Below are 18,895 nucleotides of genomic sequence, written 5' to 3'. Positions count from 1 at the left end.
TTAGTTAGTTTTTCCTTGTTTCCTATACCAGGATTCCCCAGCTTTTATTTTTTATTTTTTATCACCACTTTATCCATGTATGTGTTGGCTATTGAAAAATAGCAGATCTGCAATGTGTCACCTTGTGCCACAAAAGAAAAAAAAAGTTAGATTTTTTGTGTGTCAACTTTGGCGCAAAGATTCAATATTCAGCAGTGGTTCCTGTAGAATCGTTTGAAAAGAAGAAGACCTCAGGATGCGTTGTATATTACTCAGCAAGAATCTTTATTAGTTGCTAAATTGGACAGCTTACTTCCATGAGATGACAGTTCGAGTATGACTCCAGATGGTTGTTTGCATTGTCCTTTATATAGCTCTGAATATAACGTGTGTGTGTGTGTGTGTGTGTGTGTGTGTGTGTGTGTGTGCGTGGCCGCGTCAGACGCGGTGCCAAATTGTATAGGGCACATTTTGTTGTGTTGCAGCGGTAGCTAGAGGAAGCATGCCAGTGGGGTAACGGTGATAACGGTGGCCTGTGATGCAGGTGTCGCTAGGGGACGGAGGTGCGAGGTTATTCACTAATAAATTAATTATTAATCATTAATGTGTCAAATGGGAAAAAGGGCTCCGTTAAGACCTCCATATAATTATGGTCCATGCCTGTGTGAAAAGTGGGAGTGATTCGTGCAGTTAATGAGGAGATAATGCTCTGTCAGTGACATTCATTCATTCAGACAGACAGACATTTGCTGAATTATTATTTAGATTATTTAGATTATTTAGATTATATCTGTTGGTAACTTAATTGGGTGTTAATTGTTTTAATGGACCATAATGGTAACAAGCTTTGGCTTTTTGTGTGACTTGCACTTGTTTCCTTTAGATTGATGACTGAACCAATCATGTCATAAAATATATTGCTCTCTGCTCAGCAGCATCAGTTTTATTCAAGCAAAGTGCTCTGCTACTTAAACTATTAAATATTTCTGAAATTAATTAATAAATGACTACATTTCCACAGCATGCATTGATATTAAGAAAGAAATGTAATTTGTAGCCTACTTGTTGTGTAGCGCCTACTTTTGCATAATTTATGTTTCAAAGAAAATATGGCCTACTTTTAGTAGGCCTACAAATTTTGACTGACCTGTATAGCCTATATTTTATTTGACCAGTAGCCTATAGCCCTATACAGTACTGGGGATGAGATGCCCACTTTCCAGTTCCCCTGATGACCCCACCACTTTTTAAGCAAACAAAAATGTAAGTGTTGAGCTGATGTGCAAATTGTGCATGTGGGCGGATTTGGGGAGGATGCAAGGCAGCCTGTAGCCTACACTCCCCCGTGTATTTCTCACGGGAACCTATTATTCTCAAGGTCGGTCTTGTCTCTGCTTGAGCGGGAGCGGAAAGCGAAGGGACTGCATCGAGCGACCAGGAATTTATGATGATCATCACTGATGGGTTTTTTTTCCTCCAGGGAAGAGTCCTCTGATCAGCTTCGATGTCGCATCCGTTTAGAAAGTAAAATTGCCGGGTCTGTTTGGTTAACTTGTCGTCATGCACCCTCCAGGACTGTTCTGTCAGGTAAGCTGCACTAAAAAGCCTTTATTTAGTGGTTTACCTGATTAACCTATATATATACCGGCTGATTTTATTGAGCTAATAATTAAATGCCCAAATTTTCAGGTCTGTCTTGTGGACTGTCCTCACTCCATCGGTAAATTCAAGAGACATCTAAGATCTATGGAACATCGACAGGTATGTAGTCTATAGGATATTAATATCATATTTTATTGTTTGTCCCGCAGTCCCGGGCGGACCCAACATTTTTCTTTTTTTTCTTTTTTCTTTTTTTTTCTCGAAACCTTTTTTAACAAAAGTTTTGTTTTGACACTTTGGCCAAACAATATAAAGCTCGTTCGTGTCAGGTCAGGATGATCCGATAAAGTCAGCATTTTATAACTATCTAATTCATACGTGGGTCGTCGTGGGTCCACGTGGAGTTGTTATTGTTGTTCATGGGCCACGGTGCGCGGCGTGGAGAGGGCATCAGAGCGCAGCGCAACAGCCTAGTCTGGTATTGTCTGTAGGCCTACTCTCTGCACTATAGCTCTTTCTGTCCAGTCCTACGTGTATAGGCTGGCGATTGTGGCGACTTATATTCGTTAATAAAGAGAGCTGTAAAGGGGATATTGTCTATGGTCAGTTCATGGTGTGTATCATTCTCGTTTTTAACCGGGCCGTGATAATGCGGCGCATTGACGGTAGGCAGTAGGGCTAATACAATGTAACCAACTTGCGCAAGCATAAAAAATGGGTTTTAATTGTCTGGTAACGGGAAATAATCTAACTTGTTACTTTTCTCAGAAGGTAATCTGTAACGGTAAGGGATTATTTTTATGGGCAGTAATCCAGTAACCTAACGACGTTACTTTAGAAAGTAACGATGCCCAACACTGGTAATTAATTAGTTGCGCGCCTGCATTTTGACAAGCTGTGTCTCTTAAGGTCTCTCCCCTGCACACGCGGCCGCAGTCAATTATATATAAAATTCACACCCTTGTGAAGTGAGGGGCGCTAATATATTAATGTCTAACTCATGTTGCTATGATTAGGTGATGTAATGATGATGTAAAACAAACGGTGTCAAAACAAATTAATAAAATTGTCTTTATTGTTAATTTGATTACATTTTTGTGTTCGGGACAATTGTACATTTTCCCTTCATTGTCAATGGCGTTTTAAAACAAACATTTAACTAAAAACATTTTTTTTTTTATTCACATCAATATAGGAACAAGCAGTTATGCATCCCTACAGAGAAATAGCCATGCAGCTGTGATAATTTCAAAACATCTACTACTTTTACAATTATTATTATTGGCCCTTACAACTCAGTGGCCTTGTGGTTATAGAGTGTATAGAAAAGCCGCAAAAGCGCCATAAAAATGCAATTCATCTCCAGGCTTACCCATAGAGACCATAGAGAGAACTGGGCACTGAAACAAAGTGGGCCATAGAGAGAACTGGGAACTGAAACAAAGTGGGCCATAGAGAGAACTGGGCAGTGAAACAAAGTGGGCCCTGGAGAGAACTGGGCACTGAAACAAAGTGGGCCATAGAAAGAACTGGGCATTGAAACAAAGTGGGCCATAGAGAGAACTGGGCACTGAAACAAAGTGGGCCATAGAGAGAACTGTTCACTGAAACAAAGTGGGCCCTGGAGAGAACTGGGCACTGAAACAAAGTGGGCCCTGGAGAGAACTGGGCACTGAAACAAAGTGGGCCATAGAGAGAACTGTTCACTGAAACAAAGTAGGCCCTGGAGAGAACTGGGCAGTGAAACAAAGTGGGCCATAGAGAGAACTGTTCACTGAAACAAAGTGGGCCCTGGAGAGAACTGGGCACTGAAACAAAGTGGGCCATAGAGAGAACTGTTCACTGAAACAAAGTGGGCCCTGGAGAGAACTGGGCACTGAAACAAAGTGGGCCATAGAGAGAACTGTTCACTGAAACAAAGTGGGCCCTGGAGAGAACTGGGCACTGAAACAAAGTGGGCCATAGAGAGAACTGGGCACTGAAACAAAGTGGGCCATAGAGAGAACTGGGCACTGAAACAAAGTGGGCCATAGAGAGAACTGGGCAGTGAAACAAAGTGGGCCATATAGAGAACTGGGCATTGAAACAAAGTGGGCCATAGAGAGAACTGGGCACTGAAACAAAGTGGGCCATATAGAGAACTGGGCATTGAAACAAAGTGGGCCCTGGAGAGAACTGGGCATTGAAACAAAGTGGGCCCTGGAGAGAACTGGGCACTGAAACGTGACACATATGACACATAATAGTTATTATAAACTCCTTCACTCGGTGAATCGCTCTATGGGGAGTGCCATCTCTGGCACGAACACACAGAATTAAACCATATACTTCACAAACAATTCATTGGTCGGGACTTGTGCCCGCCCTGGCATGACGATCAACCCTCCTCCCGAGGGGATAATGACCTATAATTCAGACAGAACACGGTGACCTGCCAGAACAGAGCACTGTGGCCTGGAGGCAAGCAACCGATTACACACACAGGGAATCATGAGAAATACAGAGAAGAACATACCAGTGGTGTATAAGTATATGTCAGAGTACAGAACTGAGTATAATGATGTTATTGTTGTACAATGATGTTATATGGTTACAATGTCATACATATCAGTCTATAATTCAGTCATTATATATTTATTTTCCTTAACAAAACCTGATTTATACTTTGCCGTATAAATACGACAGTGTGTAAATTACCAACTTCTAAACCTCTCCCTTGTTCTCTATACCCACAGAAAAAGGCAGAACTGTTTCATAAAGGTAGGCGTTCTCTTGCTTGGTAAAAAACAACACTGTGCCTCCATGACCATGCATGATACAGTAATTTAACAAATTATTCAATTATAGGGCATTTAAAACATGGTATCTGAGGAAAAAAAGCATTGCACAGCCTGTAAGAGTTTTTGTTTTTTTCTGTCGGTATATGTTGTTGTGATCAGTAATACCGGTAGTAAAAAGGTATATTTTTGAATATTTTATATTTGAGGTGGTGTCGTATAATCCCATGAGGGATGGGCCCACAAGGTGGCATGACACTTAAATAAAATAAATCATTGACATTCATTCATTCATCATTGCCCAAGGCTATCCAGCCAGGTGATGGCGTTTCAGTCTTAATAGCCATTTAGGAGATGATTTATCTGTCCATAGTTCCTTCTGCAGTGAGAGGTCACAATGTGCTGATTGGTCAGCTACTGCAATATCAGCGCTATAGGTCTGATCACCCTGTCTGTGCTTTTATCACTTCCCTCTCCCAGGGAAAATACAGGCTGCGTATGTGATAAATAATATGTAATACAGCTAGATGGATAATCGCTAGATGGATAATCGCTCGATAATCGTAATTTACTTTAATTTGATTATTTAAAAAAGTTCATTACTTGTGTGTTTAAAGATGTGATTAGTCTGTGCCACCAAAGTGACTAAATGCTCTTTTCCTCCTGGTTTTCAGAGGTGTTCCGAGGGCAAGGTAAGCGAGCTCCCACACCAGTTTGGGGTGCTGGGGTATCTAATTCTATCACAGTTCTTCATCATGGTTAGACCATGATGGGTTTATTTAGGCATCTTTCACTATTTAAACCATATAGCATCCCAATTGTGGGCATTTTTTTCATTTCAACATTCGCTGACAATATCATATCTACAAGATCTAGAATCTGTATGTGTGTGTGTGTGTGTGTGTGTGTGTGTGTGTGTGTGTGTGTGTGTGATAACCAGTTTCAGTTCCATGTGGCACCTTTATTTTTCTGTGTTAGATCAGTATAGATGGTGTACTGTATGCAATATGTGCAGTCACTATTTTGCTTTACTCTGCAGTCGAGGTGTTATGTTTCCACGGAAGAGCAACTGGCTTTCTACGTTTTTTTCTTAAAAAGAAAAAAAAATTTGGTGACACAACAAGACAAACGTTATTTGTACAGATGTAGCATGTTCCACTATAGACCGATTCCGTAGCGGTTTCATGGTCGCAGCCTACATATTTCCTGTAGGCGGACTCGACGTAGCTGCGGGGTTTAAACCCTCACCAGGCGCATCTCTTCCAGAGTGACTGATGTTAGTAAAAAAGCAGGTAAAAGAGTAAAGTTTGAGGCAAACTAACACTAACATTACAAAGATGTCCAGAACATCGAGATGAACCTGTGTAGTTTATGGCTGCTCCAACAGTAGTGGCAACATAAAAAATAAATAAATACGGAATGTCAAAATATCCGCCGCGGTGGCTGAGACCAGAGCCATTGAGTAATGTTTGAGACAAAGCAGTGAAAGGTCCTGAAAGATACATAATGTCAGTCTTACCCAATACCCAATCTTTCTGTTTTATGAACACAAGGCTGCTGTATTTTATACCTCATACTAAGCATTTAAAGTATGAGGTATAAAGTACAGCAGCCTTGTGTTAATAAAACAGAAAGATTTGGTATTGGGTAAGACTGGCGTTATGTATCTTTCACTGCTTCGTCTCAACCATTACTCAATTCAATTCAATTCAAAGGGCTTTATTGGCATGAGAAAACATACGTTTACATTGCCAAAGCAGAAAGAACAATACAACAATACAGCAATACAATCAAAACAAAAATTATGTACTTTGAAGGTCAGAATCTTCAATAGATCAACTTCTGTGTACCAAGATAACTCGATGCAGGTATAGTGCAGGAATATACACAATGATTAGTCTTTGTTTAGGGTGGTTGTGTTTCATTTGATATCCTTCTCCTATCACAGCAACTCACAAATCTTGCTGCTGTGTTTGCACATTGTTGTACTTCGCCCAGCAGATATGGGAGTTTTTTGTCATTGGTCATGTTTTCAAAATCTCTGTGTGTGGTTGTAATCTGTGGGAAGTATGTGTCTCTGATGTCTTGGTACAATGGACAGATGGTTAGGAAGTGTAGCTCGGTTTCCACTTCGTTTAGTGTGCAGTGGGTGCATAATGGGTACGAAATGGCTCTGGTCTCAGCCACCACGGTGGATATTAGACATTCCGTTTTTTTTTTTTTTTTTTATGTTGCCACTACTGTTTGGAGCAGCCATAAACTACACAGGTTCATCTCGATGTTCTGGGCATCTTTGTAATGTTAGTGTTAGTAAAAAAGCAGGTAAAGGAGTAAAGTTTGAGGCAAACTAACATCAGTCACTCTGCCGTTCACTGTAGTGGAAGAGATGCGCCTGGTGATGGTTTAAACCCCGCAGCTACGTCGAGTCCGCCTACAGGAAATACGTAGGCTGCGACCATGAGACCCGCTACGGAATCGGTCTATAGGCGTAGGAGTGCAATCACTAAGCGAGATAACCTCAAGGATGCGGATGTGTGTTTTGGCACAGAATGTTTGCTGTCAGAAACCGGTATCTTGTGAAATGGGTTGTCTTTTATAAGGGATATCCGCTAAGCTGGAGTCAAAGATACGGGCCACTCCAAGGATAGAGAGCATTGTGGTGAAGAATGGGGATATTCTTCTGGTTATGAGGGTTATTATGAGTCCAATCCATAGAGTCCTGTGTAGGCGCATGGTACAATATCCAAAATCACTGACAATATCCAGTCTAATATCATGATATGGATATAATATTGATACTAGGGATTTTTGCTCCAGATCCGATTCCGATCATTTGAAAATGCCCCGAATCGATTTCCGCTCACGTGATCGGATCGGGACAACCCTACTTACAGTGGAGTAGATGAAGGTCAACAGGCCTGGCTGTACTGAGGGAGAGGGCCATTTATCTGGCTACTCCCCAGTATATCGCTACGAACGAATGGATTTTTTGTTTTTTAAAGTTTTAGATTTTAATAGTATTTTAGTTCTCTTTTAAACCAGCATACTAAAAGCCAGTGAAACGACATCATTTCGTTCTCTTATGCATTTTATGTATCAAGTTATCTATCTATCTATTGCATCCACTTGACTCACATGCACGCAGCCACGCACGCAGCCACGCACGCAGCCATGCACGCAGCCATGCACGCACACACAGTAGCTTTTGTAACACACTTCTTTTTCTCCCATGTAATTTCAGTTATTCTATTTGTTAGTTTAAATATATTAATTTAAATATTATATTTCTTATTATTATTGTGGCATTTGTTTGTCGTTATTATTGTTATTCTCCTTTATTTTCTCTTATTTCCCTCTCTCTCTCTTTATGTTTGTATCGTGTGTTGAGCGCTGACATGTAATAATTTTGTATTTGCAACTGTATTTGTTTGTATGTTTTATTTTACGTAGATCCAGATAATACTAGCTGGTTGCTACTGTATGGTACCAGTAACCAGCTAATGATTGGGAATCTTTAATTAAATAAAATGAAATCAATATCACCTGAGGTTAAACACAAGGTGTGTGAGCGAACATAGCAGCATACTGTATACATAGCCTACTGTAAATTATATGGACCCTAGTTTAGCTGCAAGAATAATAAATATCAACGTGCCCCATCCGATATACATGCATGGGATTATGGTGCACGTCAGGTCCGACCTCACAGTCCACATCACTGGTATAAAGGACAGTTGCAGTTAAAGGACAGTGTTTGTCGTTTTTAATATTGTGCTTTTCTGATGTTTCCCCATGTCTGACACTCTCTTCCAGTTTATTTGAGTAACGTTGACATTCTGGGAGAGTGCCCGAAATACCCATTACCGGTATTAGGTTAGTAAAGTGTGTGTGTGTGTGTGTGTGTGTGTGTGTGTGTGTGTGTGTGTGTGTGTACGTGTACTATGTTGTGCTACGTTATAGCATCACGCATGTTATAGCATCCAACTCACACCTTCATATCTGGAATAGTAATGTATTCCATTGTATACTCTGGTGCATGCAAATGGGATCTCATTTGTAGCAGCCAAAATAGGTTCTTGTCCTGGTTATGAGAATGTGGAATATGCCAAAACTTTCTGGGGTACTGAAGCTGGTAAACGTCTTATTAGAGATTAGACCAGCAGACTCAGCAGTCAGGACTAATTAGTAATTAACCCAAATGGGTTAATTAGTACTAATTACCCATAGCAAGATTCCCTTGTTCCTTACTTAACACAGGTATGTGTTTTTTTTTCTGGTTATGCATCCCTCCTAGGCTTGTCTCTGGTGACACTGTGCTTGGGTTCAAAGGATGGCTCGCTGTTTTACCTGTGTCACGCATGTGAGGACTTGGTTTCTGACATAGGCCTAAGTGAACATCTTGAATCTACTGAGCACTGTTGCGATTACTATGTAAGTGTTGACCACCACCTTGCACAGAGATACACATCAGCTTGCATAAATGCTCTACTTTAGATATTTGTGTCCTATTTCCCAGAACTACACCAACCCAGACCTGCTGAGGTTCTCCTGGATTCCCAGCGCTAAGATTCAATCTATGGTGGATCCTGCGCTCCACAGCAACATCAAGACACAACGCACTGGGACGCTGCAGGTCGTTTGGCATGCACAGAAAATTTGGTCTGGGTCCTGGTATAGGTTAATATCCACAGTTTATCTGTAGCGGTCGGTCCGCAATTAACCTCAAGCTTCGCACTCGGCACCAATACAAATTAAATCACCAGTCCGCACTGGACTGTAGCCTAGATATATTTATTATTGGATGCAGCAGAGCAGAGCCTTTGCTGTTTGCTTGCTGCAGTTGATGCAACATTATTTAGTTTTAAAGTTTTAAAGTTGTTAACAGTGATATATAAACATGAACAATTGGATAGATATCCGAGTTTCCGCATGCAGGCACAATTAAGCTGCATTTCTCACCTAATTATAGTAAAAATGATATGCGCTAATAAGTGGTGACATTATCGTTTCGCATGACTACACAGCTCCACTGATCCGGATATTTTCGAAAATCTTCACTTATTTATCAGTTTCCAAAAACCTCCGTTTGAGTGGCCGAAAACACTGTTTGTGTGTGGCTTTACAAAAGATCCATATACGTGTGGCCTGGGCCTTAATCCGCCCTCACCTTTAGAATTCCCAGCCTCTGCCTCAGCCAACTGATTGCCATGTGGAAGAGTAAATAATATTATAATCAATGTACTTAATAAAAGCTATTAGGATAAGACTCAGTGTAGGCTATAGCCCATAAGGCCTCGATACTGAGGACAGAGATGACCCTGTAATCTCTGTCAGGTTCCATCCACTCTCGGGCACTCGCTTTTTCCAGTGAATGGCAAACTCATGTTGACTCATGCATGTCCGCACGGGTCAGGGTGCCCTGCCCGTGCGCGCAGACACGCAAACACCAAGTGTTAACTGTCAAGGCTACATCCAAACCACACATCATATTAGGGGTTGTTGTTCACATTGTAAACCACCATCAAAGCATCCGCACGCGAGGGTGGAAGGTCAAAAGAAGATAACCAGAACACACCAGAACAGCAAAGGGACGAGTGTGTGGCCATCAGCCCACTCGTCATGAAGACGTGGAGGGAGGGGGCAAAGAGCACCTCCCTGGAAGACCCTTCTGTTTAGACAATGCGCAGCAGACCATAATACTCTAGTTTTGATATGTGGTCAACTCCACATGGCAACCCCACACCTGACATTTCATTACTTAACCACCAGTCCACTTTTGACAGTCAGTGACACAGTCAGACAGACAGACAGATACAATAGATCTCCATATGGGACACAGACAGACGGTTAAAATGGGTGCTATGACAACGTACGGGTCGGGTATCGCATACTAGGTTCCCAACTTGCATTGTTCTCAAGTAGGCCGGGGGCCGACTTGGGAACGATGCAAGTTGTCTGTTAAGACAAAAGCGTTGACTGTTGTAAAGGTCACCCATGATTCTGTGGAATCTGTTGCAGTAATTGCAGTGCATCTTGTCACGATGTTGTAACTTGTCATGAGATTTTGGTAATGTGAGATGTCTTTGTGAAAATAATGTATACTCCCACATTTGGGAGCTAGCTATTAGCTGATAATTATGTACTGATTCTGCTGAATCCTCCACAGAGAGATGCTTTCGCTTGCTAAATAAAATACTTCTAATTCAACATCTGGTGATTTTCCATCACGCAGGGTGGTTGATACTTTCAAGTTTCAACATGGGCTGTTTTGCTTTTCTGCATGCAGGTTCTGGACTTGCCTCCAGGTTTGTTTGAAACAGTGAAAGACACCAGTTATGTCAAAGGTACAGTGATGCTGACCATTCTGTTTTATAATGTTTTTAAAATGTTAATCTGTTAGATTGGCAGCACCATATATTGGTATATACATACTGGTTGGTTATAATGACTTTAAAGGAGCATTCAGTGATTTGGTTGATTTGGAAAAAACCCTGGTCCGCCCCGGTACAAGTCATCATTATCCTCACTCTTTGACAGCAATGGACATTCTTGGATGGACCAGATGCTTCAGAATGGACCTTCTGAAGCAGACCTCAGGTCAGTTAATGAGCTTAATCTGGCTGCCTCGCTATTTGTACAGTTTGATTGAACCCTTCAGTGAGAGATCCTTCCTCTGAAGAGATCCTTCCTTTGATTGTGTCATCAAAACAATGTGTTCCAATGTGTGGACCATCTCTCCTCCACAGCTGCAAGGCCAAACAAGATGACCATCCAGACATACCTGGAAACTCCCAACAGGAAGCATCCTCTACTAGGTCAGTGTTTACAACAGCATGCACACACTCAGTCGCGCACACACTCAGGCATGCAAGCACGCGCGCGCACACACACCCACACACACACACACACACACACACACACACACACACTGATCTGAAACATCGGGGTCTGTTATAAGCTTTTCCATGATAGTAGTATAGTATTGCTTTAACTTCAGTCTTTTCATTAAAGCCATCTAATGAGGGACTTTTAAAGATCTGGCTCACCAGGTGAATGCTGCTAACTCTAACTAACTGGTAGAATACAATCACATGTTTAATTATTGCACTCTGTTGTACCTTTTGATCCCTGCAGGTCTGGAGCACCTGGTGGAATGCAGCTGTGAGGAGCAGACTGATAGACGCTTATATCTCTGCACCATCTGCAAACTCACTCTAACCGACCACAAGATCATCTGCCATCTCCTCAGCTTTCATCACATCCGCGGCTACATTGTAATTTGATATGAAACTCTGTTGCATAAAAATGTAAACTCTCTGTTAAACAAGCTTAGGTAAGGTAAGATAGAGAAATACCACGAAAAGGGCAAGTGAGAATCTCAGGATCTCAGGTGTGGATGTCAACAGTGTCATCTGTCAACGGTCATCAGTTACATGATTTTATTATTGAAGTTTGCATGAAGTAAGATAAAGGAACTATAGAAGGGTACAATTTCAGGGAATTGTACCATTTCAAAGGAAAGGTGTGGTTGCCGTTGTCAGGACCCAATGTGACATAAACTAGTCACAAAAAATGATGGAGCCTGTCTAGTTGCCTCTGCGTGCTTGTGACGTGCGTGTAAGATGTGCGTGTGATATGCGGAGGGGGAATTGTATATGTTAAGAGTAAGACATAGGGGAACTGTATATGTTAAGATTATGTGTCTGTGCTTTCTGTGTGTGGGGGCCGTGCGTGTGTGTGACCGTGTGTGTGTGTGTGTGTGTGTGTGTGTGTGTGTGTGTGCTTGTAGATACAATTAAATATACAGTGGTTAAAGGGGATGAAAACCAAGGCTGATATACAGTAGTTAGTGTGTAGTTTTCAGTTCAGGTTAAACATTGCAGCTTTTATTTTGCTTAGCTGTAGGCCTGCAGCTGTGTTGCTTCTGCTGCAGTTTCTAATCTAACCTGAACTAGAGAATACAATACAAACTCAGCCTTGAGCCTGGGACGACTGTACTTCCTGTAGATAAATTGGCTACTAAGGTCACTTCCATGTTGTTTGTGTTCCCAGAATGCATGGCATCCCTCTACTCTGCTCAGCACAGTCAGCAGCTACACGCCCTCATTTCACAACATGATGCGGGATTTAGCTAAACAGATGGAAGAAATCCATGGAACGACCACAACTGACATGAAGGTAATCATTTTCCTGAGAGGCTCTCTTCATGCATGTAAAGCTACGGCCAGACAACTGCGTCAGATCTGTCGTCGTCGACTCATCTGAAACGCAAGTCGATCCAACAAACGCATCCACTTCCCATGTTACCTTGCAGGGAAGTGCCCGGCAGTGGATGCATGGCTTGCTGGTGTGTTTGACTTGCGTTGCACCAGCTCTAGGGCCTTGTGGTTAGAGTGTCCTCCCTGAGACCGGGAGGTCGGGGTTCGATCCCTGGCTGGGTCATACCAAGGACTCAATGCTCCCTGATTGCCGCACATTGGGGTAAATCCCTGCTGCGACATATTAGCGTCATGTCCAGGGGGTGTACTTGTACATCAAGCTGCCTCACTCTTACGGAAACAGCAGATAGGCTCCTGCCCTATGGGCCTCAGGGCTCGGCAAGACTTACCTTGACTTTTGTTGCAGTGTTGACTCACTGAATGAAAACTACAAGCTAATTGGCTGCCAAGTGTTATTTATGCTCTGTTTTATATTTTATTGTCTCTTTTCATTGTTCTATATTGCTATGCTCTACTGTCTTGTTTTTACTCTGTTCAGCACTTTGGTCAGCTTTGGCTGTGTGAAGGTGCTATACAAATAAATTTGATTTGATTTGATTTGAATGTTGGTTCATCAACCTGACGCTTCACACCCGACAACGTGACTGTTACGGCCCAATAAGTCTAGGGGCAAATGTGCACATAACATAACCAATTGCAAATTCGAAAATGCTTTTACTTGCACTTGTAGATAAAAGTTACAAAGTTACAAAGGTAGTTGTTCCAGTACAAATCGCACAATGAATACATGATGGAAGTTAATCGACTTTCAAGTACATTGGCTGTCATTTATAATAAGAGTAGCAGTATCGGTTGTAGAGAAAGATATTGGAACAAACTGTTGACGAGCACTTACAGTGGTAAGGTGTTCCAAAAGAAAAGGAGATCAACTAAACAGTAACTTAACCTAACCGAAACCCTAACCAATAACAAAAGGTTAACCTATAACTTAAGCCTAACAAACTCCTTCCTGAAGGGAGCTACAACTCAGTGTTGACTCACTGAATGAAAACTACAAGCTAATTGGCTGCCAAGTGCTATTTATGCTCTGTTTTATATTTTATTGTCTCTTTTCATTGTTTTATTTTGCTATGCTCTACTGTCTTGTTTTTACTCTGTTCAGCACTTTGGTCAGCTTTGGCTGTGGGAAGGTGCTATACAAATAAAGTTTGATTTGAATGTTGGTTCATCAACCTATAATAATAATAATAATAATAATAATAACAACAGCCAGCTGTCACAGTGACCCTGTTCTTCCCATAGAATGGAAGTGAACCGGGACAAGCGGACACTTCTTCTGATGTGTCTGGCGCTGTTGTCTGACTGGGCCTTGAGTTGTAATAATTGTAAGGCCTTCTTTTATAGAAAGTGGTCCTACGGCCTGCTTTGATGTTCTCATCATTGAAAGGGGCTTCCTACGCAAAGGGTGAGTTTTAGTTTGTTGTTTTTTTCAGTCAAAAGAGTCAGAAATACTATTCCTATTATTATTCCTGCTTTTAGGCACACTGACGGATTAATTTTATGTATGTATCTGAGGGTGCTCTGTGGGTGGTAAAGAAACACTATTGGATACATTTGTACATCATTTTTTCTTCCCCCCAATACATGTGTGTGTAATTGTGTATATATATACACACACACACACACACACACACACACACACACACACACACACACACACACACATACATACCGGTATATATATATTTTTCTTTCATTTCCCTACAATTTCGGAGTTAAGTGGTTTATTCCCGACAGCAGAGATATAATGGTTTAATTAATTATACTTTTATTCACTAACAACCTATAGCATTGGAGATGCTGGAATACTGGAGGGACATACACAAGGAGAGCAGATTGACAACTATCATCACACCAGGTTGTCCGCTGGGTAAGTATTAGACTGAAGGAATTTGACAATATGACATTATGACAAGCTGGCTAAGTGAAGGAATGAAGAAAATAATGTCGTCTCTGTTGGTGGAAACCTCATATGTCCACAACTGTTACTTTTCACGATTCAAATTCAATGAGTATCCATTGTTTATGATCTCTGGAGTTCACATTACATCATGCACGCACGGTGGTTTGTTTCTACTGTTATGGTACTGAAAACTGATTTATTGAATCTGGTCAATGGACATTTTCTATTGACAAGAGGGCACAGGGGAGTACGGTATAATTTATTTTCCATCCGGTGGATTATTTTACATATTGGTCAAAAGGTGTATTTTAGACGTGAGGTGGGTTGCCCAGTGTGTTCCCACTAAGGAAACTAAGCTTTCAACCATCTTAAAACAGCCATTTTCTTTTACTTAGTGTAGCGAAAATCAATTGTCAGTGCTCTCTCTGGTCAGCTGTCGCCATCCGGCTGTGGTGTGAGTGAAGCCCCCAAATGTAGAAGAGAAATGGATAACTTTATCCCTGCAGCCGTAACCCAGACTTAGAGGAAAGAGGCGCCGTGAGAATGCCTTTTGAATGATCCACAGAGTCAGAATAATTCAAATGACAGAACTGACGTTTATTGTATGTACTGCAGTATATAAAGACAACATTTTGGTATCCGCCCAGTGGTCATAAGTCACATGGGCTATTTCTGAGAAACACATTGATTGACACATGAACAAGTTTCAGGTGGTTCATAGAGTTCGTTATGGTCTTGCTTCTGAAAGGTAAACAGCAGGTCGCCATGCGGTTTGCTGGGCACTGGTTTCCTGTCTCCTATAGCAGCGACAGATGCGCCGCTCAGGGGCCCTTGAGTGATGCGAGAGCAGCGACACCTGAGAAGGTACTTGTTATCTCTGCGAGTTTCTACTCGCCTTGTACCTAACACCTCTGCTGTTACAGGCAGAGGTGCTAGACGAACCGTACAGAACGAGATGGAAAAAGTAATACTACACAGGAAGGAACGGAAGTATGTTTTCTTAAGATCAAGACCTTTCGACCTTGAGCCTTCTACAGAAATATGCAACATGCACTTAGAGCACTATTCATCACTATTCCATTACATGCTGTTTTGCAAGCTATCTGGTCTAATGGCCAAGGGGGATATTTTAGCTGACTCTGGAAATCTATACATGGTTATGTGAATTCATAACACTTAGTGAAAGTGTATTTTTTAGACGATCTGTAACATAGCGTTAAGGAGAACTCCTTCTATAACACTATATGGACCAGACCAGTAGCTGCAATATTTGATTTGCTGGGGGAGAAATCCACTTATTCTGCCATCTGACAAGAAAAATTAGTACACAGTCTCAAAGTACAATTTATTAAGGCCTGTTCATGAACAGAGCAGATACAAAAGGCAGGTGTCTTCTGATTGAACAGTACACACTTTCGGTTTGCAAGTGTGTTCAAGAGCACTTAACTTACATCCTGTGACACAGGATGTAAGTTGGAGATTCGCAGAAGTGGCCTCCTTATGATTCTTGGTTCACAGAAGTGATGCTGTTTTGGGTACAGGGTGCAAGGACAGGCATAGGGTGTCATGTACAGTAGCGTGTGTGTGTGTGTGTGTGTGTGTGTGTGTGTGTGTGTGTGTGTGTGTGTGTAAGAGAGAGAGAGAGAGAGAGTGTGTGAGTGCGTGCGGGCACGCGTGCGTGTGCGCGTGCGTTCAGTGCATTGTGAGCTTGTGAGCAAAAGTTTATACATTTTGAGTACTTTCTGTTTTTGGTACTTTAAGCACATTTTGATACCAATACCTTTGTACATTTATTCAAGTACATTTTTAATAACGGATACATTATTTATTATTTCCTCCACTGTATTAAAGCTGTAATCCATACCATGTCCTAGATTTGAACCTATGCAGGCCTCCCACCTTTCATTCATTGAAATAACTTTACATATGATATTAAAAATGATAACCTCTGATGTGTTTGTCCTTCACAGACACCGAGCGACCAAAGGTCTGCTGGACATGCAGTCAGAAAGGACATAAGGCAAGGCATTGTCCAGGTGAGAGTGGATTTCAACCCACAGCCCTTGAAAGTTGTAAGACGAAGACGATGATGATGATGATGGCCCGAATGAGAGGAAGAAGATGGTCATGACATGGATGGATGGAGTAGATGGAGTACTACTGTAGATAGATAGTTGGATAGATGGATGATATAATATCAATTAAATTAATTGATATACATATTTTTTAGAAATGGTGGCACAAGAAAATGCCTGCCACTTTTATTTTTATGTTTAATTTCAATTCTGATTTGTTTTCCTTGGAATCGTTTAAAGCTACTGCTGAACGCCCTGGTGGTGAAATGACAGCTCAACATCCCACCACTACAGAGCTTCCGACTGTGTGTGTGTGTGTGTGTGTGTGTGTGTGTGTGTGTGTGTGTGTGTGTGTTTTTTTTTGGTACAGGCATACAGGCATAGGGTCATGTACAGTAACGTGTGTGTGCGTCACCGTCTGGTCATCTGCATGCTGCATACATATTTCTGTGTTTTGTTTCCACAGAAAAGCATCCGGTCATGTTTTGCATTCTGCGTTGCCAGGTGAATATGATTTCCATTCCCAACCACCATAATCTCTGGACATAAAATGAGAAATATTGCAAATATGGGCTGAAGATGATAATGATATGAATTCATTTTTACTCTTGACCAGGTCTGCAATGTTACATTTGAGGCTGCCCCGCAATATTTTGCTCACGTGAAAGGGCGGGAACATGTGCAGGTGAGCCATATTTTAACCCAATTTTGGTTAGGGAACCCCTTTTGGTGTTAGCATTATGTTATGCTTTAGCTATTGAAAAATGGCAGATCTACAAGCTCATAGCGTGCCACCGACCGAGTGGCGCGCTACGAGCTTGTAGGTCTGCTATTTCTTTTAAATCGTGAAAATGCGGCACAGATCTTTTCAGAAGACTTTTTAAAATTTCGACGTCAGGCCTAAATGGGTTAATACGGTATGTTCACAAGCTATATATGAAACCGATGACAAAGGACACACACATCCATGGGCTGGGTGCTGGAACAAAACGTCTACGGTATAAAAATACAAAAATGAGGCTCACAAATATTAATGTTAATGTAGTATATTATTGTTGATAATGGTGGAGAATATACCAGGCAGGTTGTATAAAAAAGAGAGGGTCCAGGCAGTGACCTTTTCTTTCTCATTTTGAGTTTATTTGAAGAACACCAATGAGCTTGCCACAATCATGACCAAACAGGACCCAATATTCTCTGAGAAGCCCCGTTCCTCCTACCACGAGGCTCCTATATACTGAGTCTCTTCACACATGTACCAAATCCCGTGCATGTGCGTGCATGTGTATAGGTTTGTATGGTTGTCAGTGTGTGTGTGTGTGTGTGTGTGTGTGTGTGTGTGTGTGTGTGTGTGTGTGTGTGTGTGTGTGTGTGTGTGTGTATGAGTGTGTGTGTGTGTGTCTGTCCGGATGTCTTGGTACAATGGACAGATGGTTAGGAAGTGTAGTGTATCTCAAACCCTAATGATCTAGCCAGCCAGTTCCCTGATCAACCAGGCCTTTGTTCTGGGCTTCTCCTGGCTCCCCTGTATGACCCAGGCCAGGACCGGATGCTCACTAGATCTCCTAATATAATGTAATAGTACTATGAGTCTCTGCTCATGGATAGCATGTAACGACTTCATCTAACCAACAACTCCTATTGTTGCAAATATGAAATACATGACATATCATACCATTGTGATGTGGTTGCAAATACAGGTGTACTATATGTGTATTTATGACTTGATTAAACCATAGGACATATTTAAGATATATTCAGTAATTGTACTCTCCATGAAGGGGGAAGGGTGGTTTGTGAAGTGATCCTGCAGTTATCCTGCCTACCCAATTTGTGTCCTCCCAGATGGCCAGAGAAGACAGACCATCCCAGATCCGTCCCCAAATCAATTTATCTATATGCCTACTGTATAATGCCTATGTCTGGGCTCCAATATACTACATTAATTAAGTGGCTAGCCCAGAACCTTCTGAAAGGTGTCCCACTAATAACCTGTCTGTCTGTCTGTCTACAGAAAATGAAGAACATCTTTGTGACAGAAGGTATGACAATGACAGTATACAATATTATCTCATGGTCTGTTGTTAACCACATGTACTGCACGGTATGTGACATTAATGCATCTTGTTTATATTAACCTGTTCTACAATCAAAGAAGATGAAGAGGAGTATGAACCAGGTATGCCTTTTTTAATATATTTGAATTGTAATATTGCTGCTTACTCTAGCAGACAATCAATCACAGGCATTATTTTGTTGTTCGCTGTAAACTGTAAAGGC

The 18,895-nt window shown here is 41.5% G+C and overlaps 1 protein-coding gene across 1 annotated transcript; it reads left to right on the top strand.

Moving 5' to 3' along the window:
- Positions 1–1,393: 1,393 nt before the first annotated feature.
- Positions 1,394–18,891, top strand: LOC308331455 (uncharacterized protein). Its single transcript, XM_080786897.1, has 18 exons — positions 1,394–1,566; positions 1,669–1,740; positions 4,317–4,341; positions 5,033–5,050; positions 8,172–8,231; positions 8,653–8,789; positions 8,875–8,991; positions 10,645–10,702; positions 10,896–10,955; positions 11,105–11,173; positions 11,493–11,632; positions 12,411–12,536; positions 13,982–14,042; positions 14,427–14,507; positions 16,511–16,576; positions 17,082–17,119; positions 17,232–17,300; positions 18,630–18,891. The coding sequence occupies exons 1-18, from the start codon at positions 1,540–1,542 to the stop codon at positions 18,750–18,752; spliced, it is 1,347 nt and encodes a 448-aa protein (XP_080643023.1). The 5' UTR covers positions 1,394–1,539; the 3' UTR covers positions 18,753–18,891.
- The last annotated feature ends 4 nt before the right edge of the window (positions 18,892–18,895 follow it).

This window comes from Protomyctophum bolini, assembly GCF_963924005.1.
Source record: "Protomyctophum bolini genome assembly, chromosome: 17".
Taxonomy (NCBI): domain Eukaryota; kingdom Metazoa; phylum Chordata; class Actinopteri; order Myctophiformes; family Myctophidae; genus Protomyctophum; species Protomyctophum bolini.
Note: the sequence above shows the minus strand (reverse complement) of the source record. Positions and strands in the feature narration are given on the sequence as shown.

Excerpts from the sequence above, each read along its gene's own strand:
- LOC308331455 (XM_080786897.1), top strand. The coding sequence starts at position 1,540 with ATGCACCCTCCAGGACTGTTCTGTCAG. Across the intron at positions 10,956-11,104 it reads CCTTCTGAAGCAGACCTCAG|CTGCAAGGCCAAACAAGATG; the intron begins GTCAGTTAATGA and ends TCTCCTCCACAG. Across the intron at positions 12,537-13,981 it reads CGACCACAACTGACATGAAG|AAAGTGGTCCTACGGCCTGC; the intron begins GTAATCATTTTC and ends CTTCTTTTATAG.